General features: G+C 59.4%; 1 protein-coding gene across 1 annotated transcript in view; it reads right to left on the reverse strand.

Moving 5' to 3' along the window:
- The window catches only part of IL16 (interleukin 16), an 85169-nt gene extending 60310 nt beyond the window's left edge, over positions 1-24859 (reverse strand). The window contains 1 exon segment of the mRNA XM_080651478.1: positions 24575-24859. Coding sequence (XP_080507604.1) covers positions 24575-24614 — 40 coding nt within the window. The 5' untranslated portion in view covers positions 24615-24859.
- Between the last annotated feature and the right edge of the window lie 517 nt (positions 24860-25376).

A 25376-nucleotide genomic window follows, 5' to 3' on the forward strand; every position in this document is an offset into this window, starting at 1 on the left:
CCCGAGGGTATTTTCCCATTGATTTTTAGGGAGAGTGGGAGAGAGAGGGAGAGGCAGAGAGAAACATCGATGGGAGAGAGACACATCGATGGGTTGCCTCCTGCACATGCCCCGACCAGGGCCCAGGCCGGGGAGGAGCCTGCCATGGAGGTACATGCCCTGGACCGGAATCGAACCCGGGACCCTTCGGTCCGCAGGCCGACGCTCTACCCACTGAGCCACACTGGCTAGGACAAAACTTCACTTTCTTAAAAAAGAGACTTACCCACCTCCTCATCATCCTATATAATAAAAGCCTAATATGCTAAGTGTCCGGTCGACCAGTCGGCCGTTTAACCAATCAAAGCGTAATATGCTAATGATATGCTAAGGCCACTCAACCGCTTGCTATGACATGCACTGACCAACAGGGGGAAGATGCTCCTACCGGTAGGTTAGCTTGCTGCTGGGGTCCGGCCTATTGGGACTGAGCGAGATGGGCCATACATGCCCTGGAGCCCCCCCACGGTTCCTCCCAGCTGGCCAACCTCCCACGTCCCCCCACCTGGCCCCAATCATGCACCGGTGGGGTCCCTCGGCGTGGACTGCGCCCTCTCACAATCTGGGACCCCTCGGGGGGTGTGGGAGAGCCGGTTTCGGCCTGATCCCACGGACCGGGCCAAGGGACCCAACTGGTGCATGAATTCGTGCACCGGGCCCCTAGTGAACAGATAACATCGCCTCCTTCTTCACAGACGCATACAAGGGACCAGGGAACAGCTCCCCCAACGCGCCACTGGATGTACGACCCCCTGCGTCCCCCGTGTGCACAGACCTCCTGCAGTGAGCGCTCACCCCACCCCCAAGGCCGGTGCCCTGGACCCTCCCCAGTGCCTGCGGGTGGAGCAGCAGCACTGGGAACAACCATCCCTTACTTAGAGCTCAGGGAGCCGCGGCCATTCTAACTGCCTCACCAGTTGGCCCTCACAGGCTCCCTCGAGATCCTCATTTCACCAAAGAATACCCCCTAGGGCACAGAGAGGTGGAGTAGCTACCCCCAGGTCACACAGCCCGGGACAGTGGGCCCATGTCGGCAGAGCGGGGGGAGGGGAGGATCGGTGCCACCCCCTCCGGCCGCGGGCCACAGGCCAGAGCGCACGCGTGTCCTCTGACTTTGTCACAGGCTCCGGGAGCCGTGGCCGAGCTCCTGCCCCATTTTCTCTGCCTTGTGGGTCCTCCACAGGGCGACCTTCCGGAAGCTTCTGGGGAAGCCCAGCGGTCAACGCTGCCACCTCCCAGCGGCGGGTCTCAGGGATCCGCCTTCCCAGGAAGCCACCCTGCCCCTCTCGGGGACCCTTCCCCCAATCACGGCCATGCTCGCTGTCACACGTCCCCCCCCGCCCCCCCAGACGCCAGGGCTGGCGGGTCCCACTCACCCGGGAGACCCTGCAAGGGAGTAAGGACAGACTCATAGTCTCAGTCCTTGGGACGCTCCCCGCCGTGGCTGCCATCTGCACAGGAGGCACCCCAGAAACGAACAGGGCTGGGGGCACAGACATGGAGAATGGAGAGCCCTCCTTCCCACCCCTCCCTGCCATCACATGTTCATTCAGCAAGCTCGTGGGGAAAACTCAGACTGTCACTAGGCAGGCAACGCTAACCCCCACCCCCGCCCCCCGAGGGGCACCCCCAGGTTTCCATCTGGATACAATGCACTCACTCAGCCCGGCCAGTGTGGCTCAGTGCTTGAGCATCGACCTATGAGCCAGGAGGTCAGGGTTCGATTCCCGCTCAGGGCACACGCCCAGGCTGCCCCCTCCATCCCCAGGAGGGGGCATGCAGGAGGCAGCTGATCCATGATTCTCTCTCATCGCTGTTGTCTCTCTCTCTCTCCCCCTCCCTTCCTCTCTGACATCGATAAAGAGATATATATTTTTAATGCACTGACTCGCCGAGCTCTGGCAGGGCGCACAGCGTGTGGAGGGAGGGACCTCGTGCACGGCATGTGTTTTCGTTTCTGAATTCCCCGAGATCCCACATCAAAGGCCACGCCAGCCCAGCGGGGAACTCTGGCCTGAACTGAGGAGCGACTCGGAGACAGGAGATGAAGGGAGGGGATGGAAGATGCCTTCCATCCGATTTTCCATCCTCCCCGTACAGGCTCTAAGGATCTCGGCACCTGTTTCCACTTTGAATGGAACCATTCTATATAATAAAGAGGTGATATGCAAATTGACCCTCACGCCCTCACAAGATGGCTGCCTACAACCAGGCCGGCAGGTGGTTAGTGAGGGGCAACCAAACGACTGAGCAGTAGGCTTCATTGGGCGACCAGGCCAGCGGGGGGCCGGGGGGCAGTAAGGGGCGACCAGGCTGCCTGGGGGGGGGGGCAGTTGGGGTTGATCAGGCTGGCATGGGCGGGCAGTTGGGGGCAAGAAGGCCAGCAAGGGGGGCAGTTGGGGGTGAGCAGGCCGGCAGGCAGAGGCGGTTAGGGGCAATCAGGCAGGCAGGCAGGTGAGTGGTTAGGAGCCAGTGGTCCCGGATTGCGAGAGGGATGTCTGACTGCTGGTTTAGGCCCGATCCCACAGCGGACATCCCCCAAGGGGTCCCAGATTGGAGGGGGTGCAGGCCAGGCTGAGGGACACCCCTCCATACACAAATTTTGTGCACTGGGCCATTAGTCTCTCTATATAAAAGGCTAATATGCAAATTGTCCCATAGGGAGATCGACAGGGAGACCAGGAGATGGATCGCTCGCTATGACATGCGCTGACCACCAGGGGGCGGCGTGGAACAAAGGAAGGCCCCGGCAGGCAGCCGGAAGGTCCTGATCACCAGCCAGGCCTAGGGACCCTACCTGTGCACGAATTTCATGCACCGGGCCTCTAGCCCTATATTATAAAAGGCTAATATGCAAATTGTCCCCTGGACCGGGAGTTGGGCCAGGAGGTGGAGCCAACTGCCCAATCGCCCACGGCCCCTCCCCACCGGCCAGCCCAGCCCAACTGGCCCCCGATTGGGGCGGGCTGGCCAGACCCCACCCGTGCACGAATTTCTGCACCAGGCCTCTAGTTGGTGAATAGACTTCACAGGGCGATTGCTTTCATAGGCGAGGACTTTCACACGGACATTGCACAGCCTGCAACCTCACCTATCTCTCCTATTTATTCTAGTAACTCCCCACCGCCCAGCACTCAGAGGAACAACCGACTGTGATGGGGGGGTCCTACGTCACCTCTCTCAGGGTCACGTTCATCATTGGCATTATTTCTAAAACCCTGCTAAGGGGAGAGACTGAGACTGGCCATCAGATTGCCCCCTGGGCTCGGGGCCAGCTCTGCCCCCGCGGGCGCCCGCCACCCGGGCCAGCACCTCGCTGGTCCTTTCTTGAACTCTCCCTCCCGCGCACGACACCTTGGTCTCCTAAGCCCCCGGGCCTTGCGTGAGTCTCTATCCCTGATGCTAAATCTTCATCCCTCTTAGGGTACCATTTTTTAAATATATATACTAGAGGCCTGGTGCATGAAATTCGTGCACTGGGGGGGTGTCCCTCTGCCCAGCCTGCGCCCTCTCCAATCCAGGACCCCTTGGGGGATGTGCAACTGCTGGTTAAGGCCCGATCCCACAGGGGTCAGGCCTAAACCGGAAGTCGGACATCCCTCTCACAATCCGGGACTGCTGGCTCCCAACCGCTCGCCTGCCTGCCAGCCTGATCACCCCCTAACCACTCCCCTGATAGCCTGGTCACCCCCAACTGCCCTCCCCTGCCAGCCTGGTCACCCCCAACTGCCCTCCCCTGCCAGCCTGGTCGCCCCCAACTGCCCTCCCCTGCAGGCCTGGTCCCCCCAACTGCCCTCCCCTGCAGGCCTGGTCGCCCCCAACTGCCCTCCCCTGCAGGCCTGGTCCCCCCAACTGCCCTCCCCTGCAGGCCTGGTTGCCCCCAACTGCCCTCCCCTTCAGGCCTGGTCACCTCTAACTGCTCTCCCCTGCAGGCCATCTTTGACCACATGGGGGCGGCCATCTTGTGTGAGGGTGTGAGGGTCAATTTACATATTACCTCTTTATTATATAGGATTTTTATTGATGTCAGAGAGGGAGGGAGAGGGAGAGAGAGATAGAAACATCAGTGATGAGAGAGAATCACAATCGGCTGCCTCCTGCATGCTCCCCACTGGGGATCGAGCCCACAACCCGGGCACGTGCCCTTGGCCGGAATTGATAGGGTCCCATTGTTAGGTGACACTTCCTTCAAACCCAGTCACCCCCTGCCCCGCCTCGGGTGCCCTGTGGCCCCGAAACTCTGCCGTGCACCATGCAGGCCCCCGACTCACCCCTGGGAAACCCACCAGGCCCGGCTCCACCCACTCCTCAATCCACATTCACCGCATGACTAAGGGGCCTGCGTTTAACACGCAAAGGTGCTTCCGGCCAGATACAATGTGGAAAGGAGACCGGTCATGCGGGGTGATACCTCTGCCAGCCCCTGAGGGGGAAGTTTACTGGAAACCCCATCCGGGGAGAAGTCTGTGAGCTGCCCACGCTCACATGCATGAAATCTGGAGCGACCAGAAAGATACACAGGCCTGCCCTGGCTGGTGTGGTTCAGTGGATAGAGCGTCGGCCTGCGGACAAAAGGGTCCCGGGTTCGATTCCGGTCAAGGGCATGTACCTTGGTTGCGGGCACATCCCCAGTAGGGGGTGTGCAGGAGGCAGCTGATGGATGTTTCTCTCTCATCGATGTTTCTAACTCTCTATCCCTCTCTCTTCCTCTCTGTAAAATATAAATAAAATATATTTTTTAAAAAAATCAATAAAATATATTTTTTTTAAAAAAAGAGAGAGATGATGGCTTTGAGTAAGAAATTATATATCATCTCTCTCAAGATTATTCCTGTTTTGTTTTGTACACACACACACACACACACACACATACACACACACACACAGACACACACACACAGACACACACACAGACACACACACAGACACACACTACACACACACACTACACACACACAGACACAGACACACTACACACACACAGACACACACAGACACACACACACTACACACACAGACACACAGACACACACACAGACACACAGACACACACAGAAAGACACACACATACACACATAGACACACACACATAGACACACAGACACACACACAGACACACAGACACACACACAGACACACACTACACACACACACATACACACAGACACAGACACACACGGACACACAGAGATACACACATACACACACATACACACATACATACACACACAGACACACACACATACACACACATACACACACATACACACACAGAAAGACACACACATACACACATAGACACACACACAGACACACACAGACACACACAGACACGCACACATACACACACAGAAAGATACACACACATACACACATACACACTACACACACAGACACACACTACACACACACATACACACAGACACACACATACACACAGACACACACACACACAGACACACACTACACACACAGACACACACACACTACACACACACGTACACACACACAGACACACACTAACACAGAGACACACACAGAGACAGACACACACATACACACACACATACACACACACAGACACACACACATACACACAGACACACACATACACATACACATACACACACATACACACACATACACACACATACACACAGACACACACACACAGATACACACACACACACACACACACACACACACACTGGTGATCTGCTCTGAGCCTCGGAGGCCCGGCCTGTGCCAGGAGCAGGGGGTGGGGCTTCCCCGTCCACACAGAACAGGAATCTGCTGGTGACCAGGGCTCCACAGACAAGCACGCAGCTCACCAGCCCAAAGGCCAGAGACCCCTGACTGGGCCACGCAGGCAGCACCCGGGCCCTCGCCTGACGCAGCGGGACGGCTGGCAGGCAGGAACAGGCCTCCGCGTCCGTGTCCGGGTGCCCACGCCATGCCCGCCGTGGGGGGGAGGAGCCTGCGGGCAGCGGGGAGGCCTCCGGGTGCCTGACTTTCTCCCACCCCCTCCCTTCCTTCATCCACCTCCTCCCACACCCCTCGTCCCAGGGACCAGGCCGAGGCTGATGCATCGGAAACCCCAGAACCGCCCCGGCCAGTGTGGCTCAGTGGATAGCGCGTCGGCCTGCAGACTGAAGTGTCCCAGGTTCGATTCCGGTCAAGGGCACATGCCCGGGTTGCAGACTTGATCCCCAGTGTGGGGCGTGCAGGAGGCAGGCAATCCATGGTTCTCTCTCATCATGGATGTTTCTCTCTCTCTCTCTCTTCCTCTCTGACATTAATATATATTTTAAAAAAAGAAAAAGAAAGAAAGAAACCCCAAAACCCAAGGCCCCGAGGGCTGCAGAGCGAGGACAGGCGACCCCTGCTCCCACCTCAACCCCCAAAGGTGGGTCATCCCCCACCTTCCCTGGGCCCCTGCCCCCCAGCCCAGCATCCAAATGTGACATGAAGTTCCAGCACCAAGACCCTCCCCACGCCGCTCGGAACAGCCAGCCCTTGTCCCAGCCAGCAGCCGCCTGGTCAGGCCAGTTGCCCCGGGGCCTCACTCACCTGGGCCACCTGCCTCCCCGCTCACGGCCCCCAGGGCTGCCGCCTCCCGGCTGCTCTCCGGCTGCCCAGCAGGGCCCAGGCACCATCTAGTCCAGGGCGGCCCAGGGCCCGGGGCTGGGGCAGAGCCGACCGAGAAGGAGACACAGACACGCTTTTGCCATGGAAGCCGGTGTCGGCGTCGGGCCAGGTGCCGAGGGGAGGGCCGGGATGCAGGAGGCAGAACTGCCTCCGCCCACCCCCACCCCCTCACCCCTGCTCCGGACAGGTGCCCACGGGCCGGGGTGCGGCCTGGCATGCATTGCTGAGGCTCCCGGGGCAGCCATCTGACGTCTCCGCGGGAAAGGCTTGCTCCGAGGAGGGGCCGCTGGCATGGGGGCTCGGAGCAGAGCTCACCATCTGCTGGGCTGGCAGAGGACAGCGGGGCCGGGCCAGCAGCACCCCACGAGGCTCCCGCCTCCCCCGACAGCCCGGCAGCAGCTGTGGGAGGGGGGGGGAGGCAGGAAGGGAAGGGACATTGCACGGTGCCTACTATGCGCCTGGCACACAGTAGGAGCTTTACATTAACGCCGGCCACACAATCCTGTCGTCAACCTGGTATCAAGAGACCCGTTTTACAGGCCAGACAGTCACTGCGCAAGAATTCATCAGGCCTTGGCCGGTGTGGCTCAGTGGATAGAGCGTCTGCCTGCGGACTGAAGGGTCCCAGGTTCGATTCCGGTCAAGGGCAGGCACCTTGGTTGCAGGCACATCCCCAGTAGGGGGCGTGCAAGAGGCAGCTGATCGATGTTTCTCTCTCATCGATGTTTCTAACTCTCTATCCCTCTCCCTTCCTCTCTGTAAAAAACCAATAAAATATATTTTTTTAAAAAAAGAATTGATCAGGCCCTGGTTGGTGTGGCTCAGTGGGTAGAGCGCCGGCCTGCGGACTGAAGGGTCCCGGGTTCAATTCTGGTCAAGGGCACATGCCCGGGTTGCAGGCCCTGGTTGGGGCACGTGCAGGAGGCAGCCTATGAATGTGTCCCTCTCACATCGATGATTCTCTCTGTCTCTCCCTCTCCCTTCCACTCTCTCTGAAAACCAATGGAAAACTACCCTCAGGTGAGGATAAAAAAAAAAAAAAAAGGCACCGATGCCTGGCTGTCCGCAGGGCCTCCCGCTGCCCGTCTCTGCCAGGCCGTCCCTGCACTCACAGGCTGGCCCCCGGGACCGAGGCAGCTCGTGGCTCATCTGGTCCCCGGGTGGCAGAATCAGCGTCGCCAGCTAGAAACCCACTTTCCCTGTGTGCCCGGCCCCCGAGCCTGGAGCTGAGGCCGGGCCCGCCTGTGTCCTGACCTGGGACGAACTCACACACAGCACGAGGCCTGGGCACCTCTGTCCCGGCACGCGACGGGGGCGCTGTCCCCCGCACGGCCCCTCAGGGGACCTCATCCTATCTAATAAAAGAGCAATATGCAGATTGACCGTCACGACAGCATACAGATGGCTGCCCCCACGTGGTCAAAGATCCTGCCCCCATGTGGACACAGATGGCCACCACAAGATGGCCAGCAGGGAGGGCCGTTAGGAGGGACCAGGCCTGCAAGGGAGGGCAGTTGGAGGCAATCAAGCCTGCAGGGGAGGGCAGTTAGAGGTGACCAGGCCGGCAGAGGAGGGAAGTTGGGGGTGACCAGGCCTGCAGGGAAGGGAAGTTGGGGGGGGGGGGCCCAGGCCTGCAGGGGAAAGCAGTTGGGGGGACCCAGGCCTGCAGGGGAAGGCAGTTAGGGGTGACCAGGCTGGCAGAGAAGGGAAGTTGGGGTGACCAGGCCTGCAGGGAAGGGCAGTTGGGGGGGACCCAGGCCTGCAGGGGAGAGCAGTTGGGGGGACCCAGGCCTGCAGGGGAAGGCAGTTAGGGGCAAACAGGCAGGCAGGGGAGGGCAGTTGGGGGGGGACCAGGCCTGCAGGGGAGGGCAGTTAGGGGCAAACAGGGTGGCAGGGGAGCAGTTAGGCATCAATCAGGCTGGCAGGGGACTGGTTAGGGGGCAATCAGGCAGGCAGGCAGGCAGGCAGGAGAGCAGTTGGGAGTCAGCAGTCCTGTATTGTGAGAGGGATGTCCGACTGCCCATTTAGGTCCGATCCTACCGGGATCAGGCCTAAATGGGCAGTTGGACATCCCTCGAGGGGTCCCAGATTGGAGAGGGTGCAGGCTGGGCTGAGCGACACCCCCCTGCCCCATGCATGAATTTCGTGCACAGGGTGTCTAGTATATATATAAAAGCCTAACATGCAAATTGTCCCCTCGACCGGGAGACCAGGAGTTCAATTGCTCGCTATGATGCACACTGACCACCAGGGAGCAGCATGGAACGAAGAAAGGCCTCGGCTGGCAGCCAGGGAAGGGAGGCCCAGCCAGCAGCCAGAGGCCCCAGTCAGCCCTGATCGCCGGCCAGGCCTAGGGACCCTATCCAGGCACGGATTTCGTGCACTGGGCCTCTAGTCTAAGATAAGGGTGACATTTCGCCCAGCGGCCCCCTGACGCTCTCCCACACGCCGCTCCTGGGCAAAGCCTGTGTGCGCCATTGTGTGCCCCGGGGCACGTCTGTGTGGCCCTCTCTTCTAGACCGCGGATGCCGATGCCTTCCCACGCTCCCCGCCGCGCTCAGGGCGTCCCGGGCTTTCACCAGGGAGTAGGCGTCCCCACGGGAACCCTGGAATCCCCTGCGAGGCGGAGCCCTGGCCCCCCGGGGTCTGGGCCACGGTCACGGTCACGGTCACGGTCACAGGGAGGCACCTAGAGACAGAGCTGCCTCTGTTCGGGGGGTTGCGGTGGGTGTGGGGGCAGCGCCTCACTGCAGAGAGCCGGCCGCCAAGTGCAGGGCGTGGGCCAGGCGCCTGCCCCTGCTCTGTTCACCCCCCAGGCCCCTGGGCTCAGCGCAGTTTCCCCCAAGGCCGCTCGATGGCATCCCAGCCACCTCACCCTCCCAGGCGCCAAGGATGGAGGGACCCTGATCCCCGGCCTCCCGCATAGGCCCGAGCCCCCCTCGCCGGCTGCGCCTGGATTGGTTCCTGCCTCCCTCCCCCTGGGATCAGGGCTAATTTTAAAAAAAATTTAAATAAATCTTTATTGTTCAGGTTATTACAGTTGTTCCTCTTTTTTCCCCCCATTGCTCCTCTCCACCTGGTTCCCCCCCCCAACACCCTCTGCCCTTACCCCCCCACCTGTCCTCATCCACAGGTGTACGATTTTTGTTCAATCTCTTCCCGCACCCCCACACCCCCTTCCCCCAAGAATTGTCAGTCCACTCCCTTTCTATGCCCCTGATTCTATTATATTCACCAGTTTATTCTGTTCATCAGATTTTTAAGGGCTAATTTTTTTAATCCGCCCCCGAGGATATTTTCTTATTGATTCTTAGGGAGAGCGGAAGGGAGAGGGAGAGACAGAGAGAAACATTGATGTGAGAGAGACACATCGATGGGTCGCCTCCTGCACGCGCCCCAGCCAGGGCCCGGGCCAGGGAGGAGCCTGCAACCTTGACTGGAATCGAACCCGGGGCCCTTTGATCCGCAGGCTGATGCTCAGAAGGTGGGTTCACTCTGAAGTCTCGCAGAGACCCCCACAGAGACTGTCTTGGCACGGACCCATCTCAATTCTCCCCCACGTGGTCCCGCTAACGACAGGCACATGCTCGCACACGGCTCCTCGTCACGGACGTGAAGAGAGGCTACCGGCCCTGGCTGGTGTTGCTCAGTGGGTAGAGCATCAGCCTGCAGACTGAAGGGTCCCAGGTTCGATTCTCAGTCAGGGCACATGCCCAGGTTGTGGGCTCGATCCCCAGCAGGGGGCGTGCAGGAGGCAGCCGATCCATGATTCTCTTTCATCATGGATGCTTCTCTCTCTCTCTCTCTCTCCCTTCCTCTCTGAAATCAATACAAATATATTTTAAAAAATAATAATAAGAGTGGCCCGGTTGACAGGCAGCTTCTGTGTGCATCCCACTGGTCCGTGAGGTGGGGCCCGTTCCCACAGCCACTTCACAGGTGGGGTGAGGGGACGGGAACTGGGGGGGGGGGGCTGGGAGGGGTGCATGTTCCAGGGCAGACAGCCACGGAGCCTGGAAGTCTGCTTCACCAAGGATGCTGGTGCTGAAGTTCATAACCAATGGCCCGACGATAATACACAGAATGGGCCGAATACCGTGCCCCCTCACACACAGAGCCCCGGGGCCTGGAGGTCTCTCTAGGGCAGCCGTGGGTAAACTACGGCCCGCGGGCCGGATCCGGCCCATTCGGCTGTTCTATCCGGCCCGTGGAGCCGAAAGAGTGGAGGGTTCTCTTGCTCTCCCCTCCACTCCTTTACTTTGAATTTATATTAGTTCACACAAACACTCCATCCATGCATTTGTTCCGGCCCTCCGGTCCAGTTTAAGAACCCATGGTGGCCCTCGAGTCAAAAAGTTTGCCCACCCCTGCTCTAGGAGGTGACGTTTTATTCTCTTAAACTGGACATCAATGCTTCTTCCCATGCTTTCCCTCCCTTTCTTTCTTTCTAATACTAGAGGCCCGATGCACGAAGATTCATGCAAGAATGGGCCTTCCTTCCCCTGGCTGCCGGCACTGCCTTCACTCAGGCCGGAGCCACCTTTCCGCCTTCCCACGCTGCCCAGAGGCCCGGAGCAGGTGAGGCGCTGTGGAACGCCCCCAACTGCTAGGCGCCTGCATATGCAAATTAACCCTCAATCTTTGTTGGGTTAATTTGCATACTCACTCCTGATTGGCTGGTGGGCGTCGCGAAGGTACGGTCAATTTGCATCTTTGTCTTTTATTAGTGTAGATATTTTATTGATTTTTTTACAGAGAGGAAGGGAGAGGGGTAGAGAGTTAGAGACATCCATGAGAGAGAAACATTGATCAGCTGCCTCCTGCATGCCCCCCACTGGGGATGTGCCTGCAACCAAGGTACATGCCCTTGACCAGAATCGAACCTGGGACCCTTCAGTCCACAGGCCGATGCTCTATCCACTGAGCCACACCGGTCAGGACAAAATTTTTTTTTTAAAAGAAAAATACTAAAGGCGTCCATCACTACACACCAGGAGGACAAGACATGCAAAAGGGTCCTCTTTGAGAAGAAGCAAAAATATATATCAAAAAGAAATAAATAAAATGGCAGCAAATGAACTCTCTATCCACAACGACTTTACATGCAAATGGATGAAATGCTCCCATCAAAAGCCGCAGGGTGGCTGGCTGGGGAAGGCAACAAACCCACTTCCGATCGACACACACACACAGGCTGCGAATAAACGGGTGGAAAGAGATATTGTGTGAAAATGGGGGCGGGGGAGGGGGACGTGTGGGTGGCAATAGGGCATACAGACGCAGGGCATTACATCATGATGAAAGACCGGCCCCACTGGAGGGGGTGTAGCCACCACCACGGACACCTAAACAGATAAAGCAGACCCCGATGGCCATAAAGGCGGAGCCGGCAGTAACAGCAGGGGGTGCTGACACCCCGTTCACATCACTGAGCAGATCTCCAGAGAGAAAACTCAACCAGGACGTGGTGGCCTTAGATGACACGTTCGACCAGATGGAGTTCATGGATATTTTTAGAGCGTTTCTCGCAAAAGCAGAATATACATTCTTTTCTCTCTCTTTTTTTTTTTAATAAATATTTTGTGATTGATTTCAGAGAGGAAGGAAGAGGGAGAGGGAGAGAAAGAGAGAGGGAGGGAGAGAAGAGGGGGAGAGAGAGAGAGAAAGAGAGAAACATCAATAATGAGAGAGATGTCCTAACCGGTGTGGGTCAGTGGATAGAGTGTCGGCTTGCACACTGAAGGGTCCCAGGTTTGACTCTGGTCAAGGGCATGTACCTTGGTTGCGGGCACATCCCCAGTGGGGGGTGAGCAGGAGGCAGCTGATCGATGTTTCTCTCTCATCGATGTTTCTAACTCTCTATCCCTCTCCCTTCCTCTCTGTAAACAAATCAATAAAATATATTTTTTAAAAAATAAAAAAAGAATGAGAGAGAATCATGAATCAGCTGCCTCCTGCACGCCTCACACTGGGGATGGAGCCCGCCACCCGGGCATGTGCCCCGACAGGGAATCGAACCGTGACCTCCTGATTCATAGGTCGACGCTCAACCACTGAGCCACGCCAGGCAGGCGGAATATACATTCTTTTCCAGAATAGACCACATGTTAGGACTCAATACAGTGAAGAAGAATGAACTCATACCAAGCATCTTTTCTGGTATGAAACTAGGAATCAATTACAAGAAGAAAACTGAAAAAAAAAACACACACACACACAGACACATGGAGGCTGGATAAGATATTGCAGAACAATGGATGGGTTAAGAAGGAGATCAAGGAGTAAATAAAACATTATCTTGAGCCCTAGCTGGTGTGGCTCAGTGGATAAAGCATCAGCCTAGGGACTGAAGGGTCCCAGGTTCGATTCCAGTCAAGGGCACAGGCCTGGGTTGTGAGCTTGATCCCCAGTGTGGGGCATGCAGGAGGCAGCCAATCCATGATTCTCTCTCATCGTTGTTGTTTCTCTCTCTCTCTCTCCCTCTCCCTTCCTCTCTGAAATCAATAAAAGTATATTTCTTTTTAAAAAAGATCATACAGCCGAAACCGGTTTGGCTCAGTGGATAGAGCGTCGGCCTAAGGACTGAAGGGTCCCGGGTTCGATTCCGGTCAAGGGCATGTACCTTGGTTGCGGGCACATCCCCAGTGGGAGGTGTGCAGGAGGCAGCTGATCGATGTTTCTCTCTCATCGATGTTTCTAGCTCTCTATCCTTCTCCCTTCCTCTCTGTAAAATATCAATAAAGTATATAAAAAATAAAATAAAAAAATAAAAAAAGATCATACACCATGATCAAGTGAGAACTATTCTTAGGATGCAAGGCTGGTACAAAATCCAAATATCAATTAACATGATACACCACCTACACAAAATGAAGACTATAAATCCTATCCTATATAATAAAAGGCTAACATGCGGAACGACCGGTCGCTATGATGTGCCCTGACCACCAGGGGGCAGACGCTCAATGCGGGACCTGCCCCCTGGTGGTCAGTGCGCTCCCACAGGATGTCCGATGGATGATGGCGCCCGGACTGCGAGAGGGTGCCGGCCAGACTGAGGGACCCCTCCCCCAGTGCACGATTTTCGTGCACCGGGCCTCTAGTGCTCATATAAATATAGGGGTGGGGAAAAGTGGGTTCACAGTGGTGAGTGTGTGAAACTGTATGGGTAAAAATCATCTGAAAAAAATCCAACATCTACTGATGATTGCAAACCCTCAGCCCAGTGGGACCAGAGGGAAAGTACCTCGACGTGTTAAAGGCCACATGACAAACCCACAGCTAACGCCCAACTCAACAGTGACAACTAAACGCATCTTCCTTAAGATCCCAAACAAGACGACCCAGTGAATGGGAGAAGATGCCCCCAATAATCTATACTAATAGAAGGGTAATATGCTAATTAGACTGAACATCTTCCGGACGACCTTCCGGATGTCCTTCCGGACAAAGCCATAGTGGTGGGGCCGAGGCAGAGGCAGTGAGGGGTGATCAGGCCTGCAGGGGAGAGCAGTTAGGGGTGATCAGGCCTGCAGGGGAGAGCAGTTAGGGGCGATCAGGCCGGCAGTTAGGGGAGATCAGGCCGGCAGGGGAGAGCAGTTAGGGGTGATCAGGCCTGCAGGGGAGAGCAGTTAGGGGGATCAGGCATGCATGGGAGATTGGTTAGGGGGATCAGGCACGCAGGGGAGTGCAGTTAGGGGGACCAGGCAGGCAGGGGAGAACAGTTAGGGGGATCAGGCACGCAGGGGAGAGCAGTTAGGGGTGATCAGGCCTGCAGGGGAGAGCAGTTAGGGGGACCAGGCAGGCAGGGGAGAACAGTTAGGGGGACCAGGCAGGCAGGGGAGAACAGTTAGGGGGATCAGGCCGGCAGGGGAGAGCAGTTTGGGGGATCAGGCCGGCAGTGGAAGCAGTTAGGGGAATCAGGACTGCAGGGGAGAGCAGTTAGGGGGATCAGGCAGGCAGGGGAGAGCAATTAGGGGGATCGGGCAGGCAGGGGAGAGCAGTTAGGGCCGTGGTCAGCAAACCGTAACTCGTGAGCCACATGCGGCTCTTTGGCCCCTTGAGTGTGGCTCTTCCACAAAATACCACGGCCTGGGCGAGTCTATTTTGAAGAAGTGGCGTTAGAAGAAGTTTAAGTTTAAAAAATTTGGCTCTCAAAAGAAATTTCAATCGTTGTACTGTTGATATTTGGCTCTGTTGACTAATGAGTTTGCCGACCACTGAGTTAGGGGGATCAGGCCTGCAGGGGAGAGCAGTTTGGGGGATCAGGCAGGCAGGGGAGAGCAGTTAGGGGGACCAGGCCGGCAGGGGAGAGCAATTAGGGGGATCGGGCAGGCAAGGGAGAGCAGTTAGGGGACCAGGCAGGCAGGGGAGAGCAGTTAGGGGGATCAGCCAGCAGAGGGGATCAGGCTGGCAGGAGAGATCGGGCTGGCAGGGGAGAGCAGTTAGGGGGATCAGGCTGGCAGGCAGGTGAGCAGTTAGGAGTCAGCGGTCCCGGATTGCGAGAGGGATGTCCACCTGCCAGTTTAGGCCCCATCGCAGGGATTGGGCCTAAACATGCAGGTGGACATCCCCCAAGGGGTCCCGGATTGGAAAGGGTGCAGGCTGGGCTGAGAGGCCCCCTCCCACTCCCCCGTGCATGAATTTCGTGCACCGGGCCTCTCATACGTATGGTAAGGGGTTAATGTGAACAAAGAACTCAGATAAGTCCGCAGGGCTCACCCCCAAGCTGCAGGTCCTATGGGCCCCCACAGCGCATCCTGTCATGCACCTGCCATTGCAGAATTGGGCAGGAAAGTGCGCCCCTGCCCTGAATACACCCCGCCCCACGCCGTCAGCTCTCCCCAAGCTGTGCATTCTTCTCAAGACAAAATGCAAATTCCTCGCCACGTCCCTACAATGCCCACTCGGATCTCTTTTCCAAGAGGCCACGTCCATGTCACCCCAAAGCGTCTGCCCCAGCTGCTCCCCCCTCCACACACACACACACAAGGTCCCCTCCCCCATCTCCGTAGGCTGGCTCTGCCCACCCAGTGAGCTGCCCCCTCTTATACCTCCTTCCTCAGGAGCTGGTCACCCTCTGAAGGCGTCCCCTTGGCTTCCTCAGGTACGTGTGCCCCATCTGTGGGTCCCCCGGACCATGGGTGCCCCAGCAGGACCTCAGCAGCAGCTGTGGCAGGGCCCCAGCCTGGGGCGTGCCTGGCCCACAAGCCCAACAAACGCTCACGGACTGAATCCACCCAAACTGAACGTGTAAATAAACGGCGCTTCCGCGTGTCGGACCATCTGAGCGCTTACTGAGCGCTTGGCATGGCCTTCCTCTGGCTCGTGTGGTTGGGCTCTGGTTTTTATAAATACGTTTTTGTTTGTTTCAGAGAGGAAGGGAGAGGGAGCGAGAGAGAGAAACATCCTATGTAATAAAAGCCTACTATGCAAATTGCCCCCTCTACCGGGAGTTCAACTGTGAGTTCGACCAGGAGTTCAACCAGGGGGCGGGGCCGGCTGGCCAACTGCCTGCAGCCCCTCCCCTCTGAGGGCCCAGCCCCGATTGGCCCCTATTGGGGAGAGTGGGGCTGGACCCCACACATGCACCAGGCCTCTAATCTACACTAATAAAAGAGAAATATGCAAATTGACCATATTTCCACAACACCCACCAGCCAATCAGGAGTGAGGATGCAAATTAACCCAACAAAGATGGTGGGTTAATTTGCATGTGCAGGTGCAAAGCGGCTGGGCAGGGCGGGACGCCTGCTATGAGGGAGAGGGCGGGGGGCTGAGGGAGCTACAGGAGCAGCGCTCCTGCCAGGAGCGAAGACTTGCAGGCTCCCGGGGGGCCGGGAGCAAAGCCAGGGGGAGGAAGGCCTATTTTTTCACAAATCTTCGTGCACCAGGCCTCTAATCTATACTAATAAAAGGGTTCTGTGCTAATTAGACCAGACATCTTCCGGACATCCTTCCTGACAAAGCTGGGCCAGGGAAAAGCTGCCTGCCCATGGTCCCGGGTGCCTGCACCTGCAGCTGGCCTGGGTGAAGCCATCCCGGGTCCCAGGTGTCTGTGGCCGGCCAGAGGAGGGAAGTCTGGGTCCTGGGTGCGGGTCCGAGGCAGAGGCGGTTAGGAGCGATCAGGCAGGCAGAGGGGTTAGGGGTGATCAGGCAGGCAGGCAGGCGAGCAGTTAGGAGCCCGTGGTCCCAGATTGGAGAGGGTTCAGGCCGGGCTGAGGGACCGCCCCCTCCCGTGCATAAATTTTGTGCATCGGGCCTCTAGTCTATACATATAAAGGCCTAAGGGACCGAACGACTGAACGACCGGGATGACCAGAACGACCGGTTGCTATGACTCGCACTGACCACCAGGGGGCAGACGCTCAACACAGGAGTTTTCCCCTGGTGGTCAGTGCACTCCCACAGGAGGAGTGCTGCTCGGCTGACCGACCCGTCCCAGTGGCCCACCAGCCCAGTGACAGCCACTCGCTCCCTCGGTCGTCCAGCATGTCCAATCGCTGCCGGCCTCCTGGAAGTCGGCCTTGGGCACTGCAGCTGCTTCCCCTCCCTAGACGCTCCGCAAGGACGACACAATATAAAAGCGGCCGCCAGGTGGCTCCCGACAACCCGTGCAAATGTCACCGGGCTGGCAAGGGCCGATCGCATCCCGCCCCCCTCCACCCCCTCGGGACCCCACCCGCGCTCGAATTTGTGCACCAGGCCTCTAGTCAACGATGAGAGAGAATCATGGATCGGCTGCCTCCTGCACGCCCCCCACTGGGGATCGAGCCCGCAACCCAGGCATATGCCCCTTGACCAGAATCGAACCCGGGACCCTTCAGTCCACAGGCCAATGCTCTATCCACTGAGCCACACCAGCCAGGGCTTCTTTCTTTCTTTCTTTCTTTCTTTCTTTCTTTCTTTCTTTCTTTCTTTCTTCTTTCTCTCTTTCTTAGTATTTTTTATTGATTTCAGAGAGGAAGGGAGACAGAGAAACATCAGTGATGAGAGAGAACCATGGATCGGCTGCCTCCTGCACGCCCCCTACTGGGGATCGAGCCCGCAACCCAGGCATATGCCCCTTGACCAGAATCGAACCCGGGACCCTTCAGTCCACAGGTCAATGCTCTATCCACTGAGCCACACCAGCCAGGGCTACTTTCTTTTTTCCTTCCTTCCTTCCTTTTAGTATATTTTATTGATTTCAGAGAGGAAGGGAGAGGGAGAGAGAAACATCCATGATGAGAGAGAATCAAGGATCGGCTGCCTCCTGCACGCCCCCCACTGGGGATGGAGCCCGCCACCCGGGCAAGTGCCCCAACTGGGAATGGAACCCGGGACCCTTCAATCCACAGGCGGACGCTCTACCCACTGGGCCACACCAGCCGGGGTGAGTCGTGTCTTTTCTGCTTTCGCAGCGATGCCAGGGACCCCCAGACCAGGCCCGGCCCCTCCTGGGTGTTCAGACTGATGGGGCCATGCCAGACAGCTCTCTGTCCCCATGTCCGTCCGTCTGTCTGTGCCCGCTTGCAGTCCATCTGCCCACACAATTATCTGAGGAACGCGCCGCCTGCCTCCCAGCAGAAAGCAAGATGTTTCAAGATGAAGAAATCCCCGCTTTCTCTCCTTAATTTGTTATTGTCATGACAGGCCTGACTCAGTGCCCAAGAATGCAAGGCTCCTGCCCGCCCTGCCCGCCCCCCTCGTGGCGCCCGAGGCCGCTCCAGCCAGAGCCCCTGCCTCCTCCCACCTCCACACCCCGGCAGGCGCCTGCCCTGCCCTTTCTGCTCGCTCTCATCCCGCTTGCTGGCCAGCTGGCCTGGGTTTTCAAGGATTGGCTCCGAGTCACCTCCTCCAGGCAGTCTGCCCTGATGCCACCCCTCCCCGCCCTGGCTGAATCTCCCCTCCCTGCAGGCACTCCACGCTGCCCTCTCTCACCTGGTCTCACCCGCCAACGGCGAGGCCCTGGGTGCCAGGGACTACGCCTTCCTTCTCTCCGTGGCCCCACACAGCCCCTGGCCTCCGTGGGCGCTCAGGGCTGTGAGAGGAGGGGCTGAGAGAGGGAAAGAAGAGGAGGGAGCGGGAGAGCGAGGTCTCGGTGGTCACTCGCAGACAGACAGACAGACACGGAGCGATGGAGGGAAGTGGCTGCGGCCGGCTCGCAGCGATGCCAGCTCTGCCTCCCTGAACCCCCTCCGCCCGCAGAGGGGAGGCCAGAGGGTGGGCACAGGCCCCAGGAGTCCCCCCTTTGCCCCCCCACCCCCAGCATGGCCTGCACCCTCTCAGCTGCTTCTTTGGGACTCCAACCAGAGACAGGCACGCCCACCGCCTTCAATCCCTGGACCAGCCTGGATGCGGCAGGAAGTTCAAGGGCGGCCCTAGGGGGCCATCACCTGCCACAGGGTCCAGGCGGCCGCACACGAGGCCCTGGCACACGGGCACAGACACACAGCCCTGGCCTAGCTCCCCACCCTCACCCCCAGGCCCCAGGTCCCAGGACGGGGCACGGCTCCCCCTCCCCTCCGTCCTGGCCTGCCCCTCACCGTCTGTCAGCCCAGAGCCCCGCCCTGACCCTCACCCCATGCCCACACCCTGCACCTCTGCCCTGGGTGCCCTTCAGCCCCAAGGACCTGCCGCCTCTGCTCCGTCCTCCACGGCCCCGCCCAGGGCTGTGTCCCCGGCCACTGGCCCAGGCAGGATAGAGCAGGCACTGTACCTTTAAATGGAGGGACACCTCCTATGTTGTTAGTAAAGACTGAAGGCCTCTCAGAGGGGCCGTGGGAGGGTCTCTGGGGCGAAGGTGAGCAGCCACATCATGGAAAAGTCTGTCTTGAGCCCTGGCCGGTGTGGCTCAGTGGATAGAGCATCAGCCTGCGGACCGAAGGGTCCCGGGTTTGACTCCAGTCAAGGGCACATGCCTGGGTGGTGGGCTCCATCCCCAGTGGGGGGCGGGCAGGAGGCAGCCGATCCATGATTCTCTCTCATCATGGATGTTTTTCTCTCTCTCTCTCCCTCTCCCTTCCTCGCTGAAATCAATAAAAATATATATGTATATATTTTTAAAAGGTCTGTCTTGAACAGTTTGTGGCCGTTTTTCAGAATTAACTGAAGGGTGTGCGAATGATACCAACACATCCCTGCATGTGCTGTACCTAGAACAGTACGCGAGCCCTGGCCAGTGGGGCTCAGTGGATAGAGCATCGGCCTGTGGACCAAAGGGTCCCGGGTTCAAGTCCTGGCCAAGGGCACATGCTCTGGTGGCGGGCTCGATCCCCAGTGGGGGATGTGCAGGAGGCAGCCGATCCGTGATTCTCTCTCATCATCGATGTTTCTCTCTCTCCCTCTCCCTTCCTCTCTGAAATCAATAAAAATCTACACTAATAAAAGAGTAAGATGCAAATGGACCGAACCTTCGTGACACCCACCAGCCAATCAGGAGTGAGTATGCAAATTAACCCAACAAAGATGGCAGGTTAATTTGCATACACAGGCGCTGAGCAGCCAGAGGCGGGGCGTTCCACACCACCCAGCCGCTCTGGGCCTCTGGGCAGCGTGGGAAGGCGGAAAGGCGGCTCTGGGCCAGAGCGAAGGCGGTGCCGGCAGCCAGGGGAAGGAAGGCCCGTTCTTGCACGAATCTTCATGCGTCGGGCCTCTAGTATATTAATAAATAAACAAATAAAAATTAAAGAACAGCAAACGAATATGGACCCAGAGTTATTTACACACAGGATGAAGGGCTTAGGCGTGAAGTGCAGTGTTGCCTGAAATTCATTTGGAAATGCATCGAAAAACAAGGAGGAGGCATGGACGGACAGAGGGACGGCGAGGCGGACGGCCACGTGGTAGGCACGCGGCGTTCATGGGGCTCGCAGACGCCAGAGGGTGGCTCTGCCCACCGACAGCCATTCCCTCCACCGTCCCGTGTGTGAGAAATCGCGACAGTCGCATCTTGGGAAGGTGCAACTGAGCAGGGAGATCCGTGAGGGTACGGACACCTGCTGGGGTTCGAGGCCACAGCGAGGGCGGTTCTGACGCCTGTGCAGGGACTGGGAGGTGACCTCTGACCCCGTGCGGCAGGGCACCAGCATGGGAGCAGCGGGTGCGCGGGGACCACGGCTCGCTTCTGCTCAGCGCAGGGCTCAGAGGCAGAGTGTGGGTGTGGGAGGGGGGACAGGCGTGTTCCCAGGACACCAGCTGTGGGGACAGAGACAAGGCTCCTGAAGTTTGGTGCCACCAGCAAAAGCTCTGACCCCCTGAGCTAAGGAGTCACCATGGTTATTTTTATTTTTTCATTCTTTACTAGAGGCCCGGTGCATGAAATTCATGCACTGGCGGGGGCAGGGAGGGGGAGAGTCCTCAGCCCAGATTGCAAGAGGGTGCAGGCCAGGCTGAGGGACCCCACCGGTGCACGAGTGGGACCGGGGAGGAACGCGGGAGGTTGGTCAGCCGGGGAGGGACCGTGGGAGGGCTCTAGGGCGTGTCCAGCCCATCTCGCTCAGTCCCAATCAGCCAGACCTCAGCAGCAAGCTAACCTACCGGTCGGAGCGTCTGCCCCCCTGGTGGTCAGTGCACGTCATAGCAAGCGGGTGAGCGGCCTTAGCGTATCATTAGCATATTGCGCTTTGATTGGTTGAATGGCCGACTGGATGACTGCACACTTAGCATATTAGGCTTTTATTATATAGGATTTTAAATATATTTTTATTGGTTTCAGAGAGAAAGGGAGAGGGAGAGGGAGAGAGAGAGAAACATCAATGAGGAGAGAGAATCATGGAGCAGCTGCCTCCTGCACACCCCCCACTGGGGATGGAGCCTGCAACCCGGGCATATGCCCTGACCGGGAATCGAACCGTGACCTCCTGGTTCATAGGTCAATGCTCAACCACTGAGCCATGCCGGCTGGGCTCGATAATTATTTTTTAAAAAACTAGAGGCCTAGTGCACGAAATTTGTGCATGGGTAGGGACCCTAGCGGCTGCCGGCTGCCCGCCGGGGCCTCCCTCCATTCCACGCTTCCCCCTGGTGGTCAGCGCACGTCATAGCGAGCGATCAAACTCCCGGTGGGTTGAACTCCCGCGGGGACACTTTGCATATTAGGCTTTTATAGATATAGATGCTGCCAGCCACACAGACTGGATGGGCCTGCACTACAGAGCTCCCAGCCCTGGCTCCCACCCGACACCTCAGCTCAGGCAGTACCTCCTCCTCCGAGAAGCCCGCCCTGACCACCAGGTTAGGTCGGCTCCCCGGTGAGAGCGCCCAGCCCCTGGCCCTCTGGGCCATTCGTTTGGGTGTGAAACTGTCCCATCTGCCCGCTGCTCCCTGGAGCCCAGCGCTGGGGCACGGCATGCCCTGGCCTAGTAGGCTGGACACGAGTTCTGAGCATTTGAGAACGCGACGTCACCCTTTGCTGGTTGAAGGTGAATAGAAAGTGGGCTGTTGGGCCGGAGGACAGTAACCTCGCCCGGCTCCATCTGCGCTTGTCCCCAACACACTTCATTGTGTAGCTTTAACTACCAAAGTCTCCTGCGGCTTTACTTTCTCCACCGAAGAAATGTTGGGGGAAGGGGGATGGGGGAAGGGGAGGAGCTGCAGCCGAATCCCAGTCAAACCTGCTCCCGCCCGGACCCCCCCCCATGCACCCTCCCTGCCCACAGTCGGGCTGGGGCTCCCTGGTCCCCAGGCGTGTGAATCCGTGTCCCAGCAGAAGGATGGAGGCCCCGTTGGAGGACCGAGCGCTGGGGACACACCACCCAGCAGGCCACATGCCCGGAACCTGCACTTGCGCACAGGACAGCATGTCCCAGCCTCTGGGGGCGTGTCCCAGCCACAGGAGGGCGTGTCCCAGCCATGGGAGGGCATGTCCCAGACTCAGGGGGCGTGTCCCAGCCTGGGGGCGTGTCCCAGCCTCGGGGGGGCGTGTCCCAGCATCGGGGGGTGTGTCCCAGCCTCGGGGGGCGTGTCCCAGCCTCGGGGGGTGTGTCCCAGCCTCGGGGGGCGTGCCCCAGCCTGGGGGCGTGTCCCAGCCTGGGGGGCGTGTCCCAGCCTGGGGGGCGTGTCCCAGCCTCGGGAGGGCATGTCAAGGTGTGTCCCAGCCACGGGAGGGAGCGTCCTAGCCACAGGGCGCATCCCAGCCACGGGAGGGCGTGTCCCTAGCGCTGCTGTGCAAGGCCTGGCCGGAGGGTGTCCGTGCGTCACTGCCCAGCCTTCCCACAGCAGGGCAAGCGCAGAGCAAAGCAGGGCCGTGGCCCCGGGCAGCCACGCGCAGTGAGAGGCCCCTGCAGGGTCCGGGCCCCAGGGGTCGGCTGGCTGGCATCTCCCCCTCCAGCTCTGCCTCCCTTGCTCTCACAGGCGGGGCTCCCACAAATGCTCTGCAGTGACCCTGACCGTGGGTACCTGGGAGTCTGTTACCAGGGAAACCAACCCCAGAGGGTGACGCGGCTGGGACAGGACGTGGCAAATGCGCTTCATCTACTCCCAGGGGGACATGTGAGCCCCTGGCCCGCGTTCCACGAGGGACCGGACCGGACGCCATGGCCCGGGTGCCCCAAAGTCGCTGTGAGCCCCGGCAGTGGACAGGCTGGTCCTGAACCCGCAGCCTGTGCCCCAGGGGACGCCCCGCCCCCGCCCGCAGCCCGCTGGTGCCCGCGCCTGAGGCCCGCACAGCTCAGAGCCACTCCCACCGAGCACGTGGGCCCCGGCGGGTCGCAGCTCCCCTCCCGGACCGGAGCCGGGCCTCGCCTGCTCGTCCCTAAAGAAAACATGTGTTTGCTGGGATGCCAGCCCCCGGAGCCGCGCCCCGCCAGCGCTCACTGTGAGGCCGACCTGGCTCAGAGCTGCTGCTCCTGCTCCTGCTCCTGCTCCTGCCCCCCAGGCCCCCGCCCCCGAGGCCCGCCCCCGCCTCCCGCCCCACCCCCTGCCCCCGGTCCCGCCCCCCGCCTCGGCCCCGCCCTCAGACTCCGGCCCCGCCCCCTGCCCCCGCTCCTCCCCGGCCACGCCCCCTCATGCTTCTCGGCCCCGCCCCCTGCTCCCTGCTCCCTGCTCCCTGCGCATGTTTCTGGAGGGAAAGGAGGAGGCGGTCCTGAGCAACCCTCTGATGTGGGTGTCTCTGCCGGGGACAGGGACCCCCGAATGCACGGGTCTAGGAGGCTCCAGGGGTCCCTGCGCCCCCATGCTCGGCCCCTGCAGGACCCAGCCCAGCGGGGTGGGGGGACCCTGCCCCTGGCATTCATTCACACCTGATGCTCCTGGGCGGTGCCTCCAACCCCGACAGAGGAAGTGAACGCTTAGAAACGGCTGCCCTGGCCCAGCCGGTGTGGCTCAGTAGTTGAGCGTCAACCTAGGAACCAGGAGGTCAGGGCACAGGCCCGGGTGGCGGGCTCGATCTCCAGTGGGGGGCGTGCAGGAGGCACCGATCCGTGGTTGTCTCTCCTCATGGATGTTTCTCTCTCCCCCTCTCCCTCCCTCTCTGAAATCTATAAAAATATTAGAAGAAGAAAGAGAGAGAGAGAGAGAGAGTGGAAGGAAGGAAGGAAGGAAGGAAGGAAGGAAGGAGAAAGAGAGAAAGAGAGAAAGAGAGAAAGAAAGAAGAGAAGGAAGAAGGGAAGGAAGAAGGAAAGGGTGGCCGGCTCGGTCTCCCCCCTTGGGGGTCCGGCGACCCCCCCCCCCCCCCACGCACCCTGCCAAGCAGCCTGTGAGCTCCGCCAGGACACTGACAACAGAGCGGGCCCTGCCCCTCCGCGCGCGCGCGCGCGCACACACACACACACACACACACACACACGTGTGCACAGGCACCGCACACGTGAGCAGGCGCACAAGCCCCTGCGCGGCTCCCCATCCCCGGGAGCCACTGCGCACCCTCCTCCCCCCACCCCGCTCCCCGGAGCCCCCACTCACTCACCGGCCCCCCTGCGAGGGAAGATCCGCTGGTGCAGACCCATCCGCGGGGCTGGAGGACGACGGGGGAGGATGTGCAGATGAGTTGAAACTCCCCTAAAACTCGGCTGGGACGCTCTCCTGGGCAGGGCGCGAGGAGGGAGGGGGGGTCCCTGCCGGAGCCCCGGAGCCGAGCCCGAAAGTCCTGAGCGAGCGTCGGGGAGCCGCGCGCTGCAGCCCAGCCCTGTGCGCAGGGAGCGAGGTGACCCCCAAAGAGAGCGAGCCGGGGATCCTGAGCCTCTCTCTGCGCCCCAAATACACATGCAAAACCCCCAGGCTTCCCTCCGGCCTCGCAGCCCGGCGACAGGGTCCAAGGTGTGGAAATTGCTACAGGGTTGGCCCCCCCGCTCCCCCCCAAACACACACACACACTTTTTTCCTTGCAGGAGCGCGGGCGTGTCTGTGGGCTTGCCAGCGGCACACACACAGCCCCGCGCGTCCGCGCCGCCCCAGTGATTCATTCTCTCCTGGGCGCGGAGCACGCCTTTGCCTTTCCGAAACCCGCCCCTGCGGGCGCCGGCTCAATGCGGCCTGTGTCCCCCGGCTGGGCAGGGCGCGCGGGCCAAGGTGGAGGGAGGCTGGCTTCCATCAAGACACGCAGTCACCCCGGGCCCGGACGGGACGGGACGGGGGTGGGGGGGGGGAGTGGCCCCGCCAGCCCCGCCAGCTCCGCCAGCCCCGCCCCGGGCCTGGGCTCTGCCGTCCTTTCAGCCCCGGTGGCCCTGGTCCCTGCCTGCTCCTACCAGGAGGACCTATTTTTAGATTTG

This window comes from Plecotus auritus (assembly GCF_963455305.1).
Source record: "Plecotus auritus genome assembly, chromosome: 15".
NCBI lineage: Eukaryota > Metazoa > Chordata > Mammalia > Chiroptera > Vespertilionidae > Plecotus > Plecotus auritus.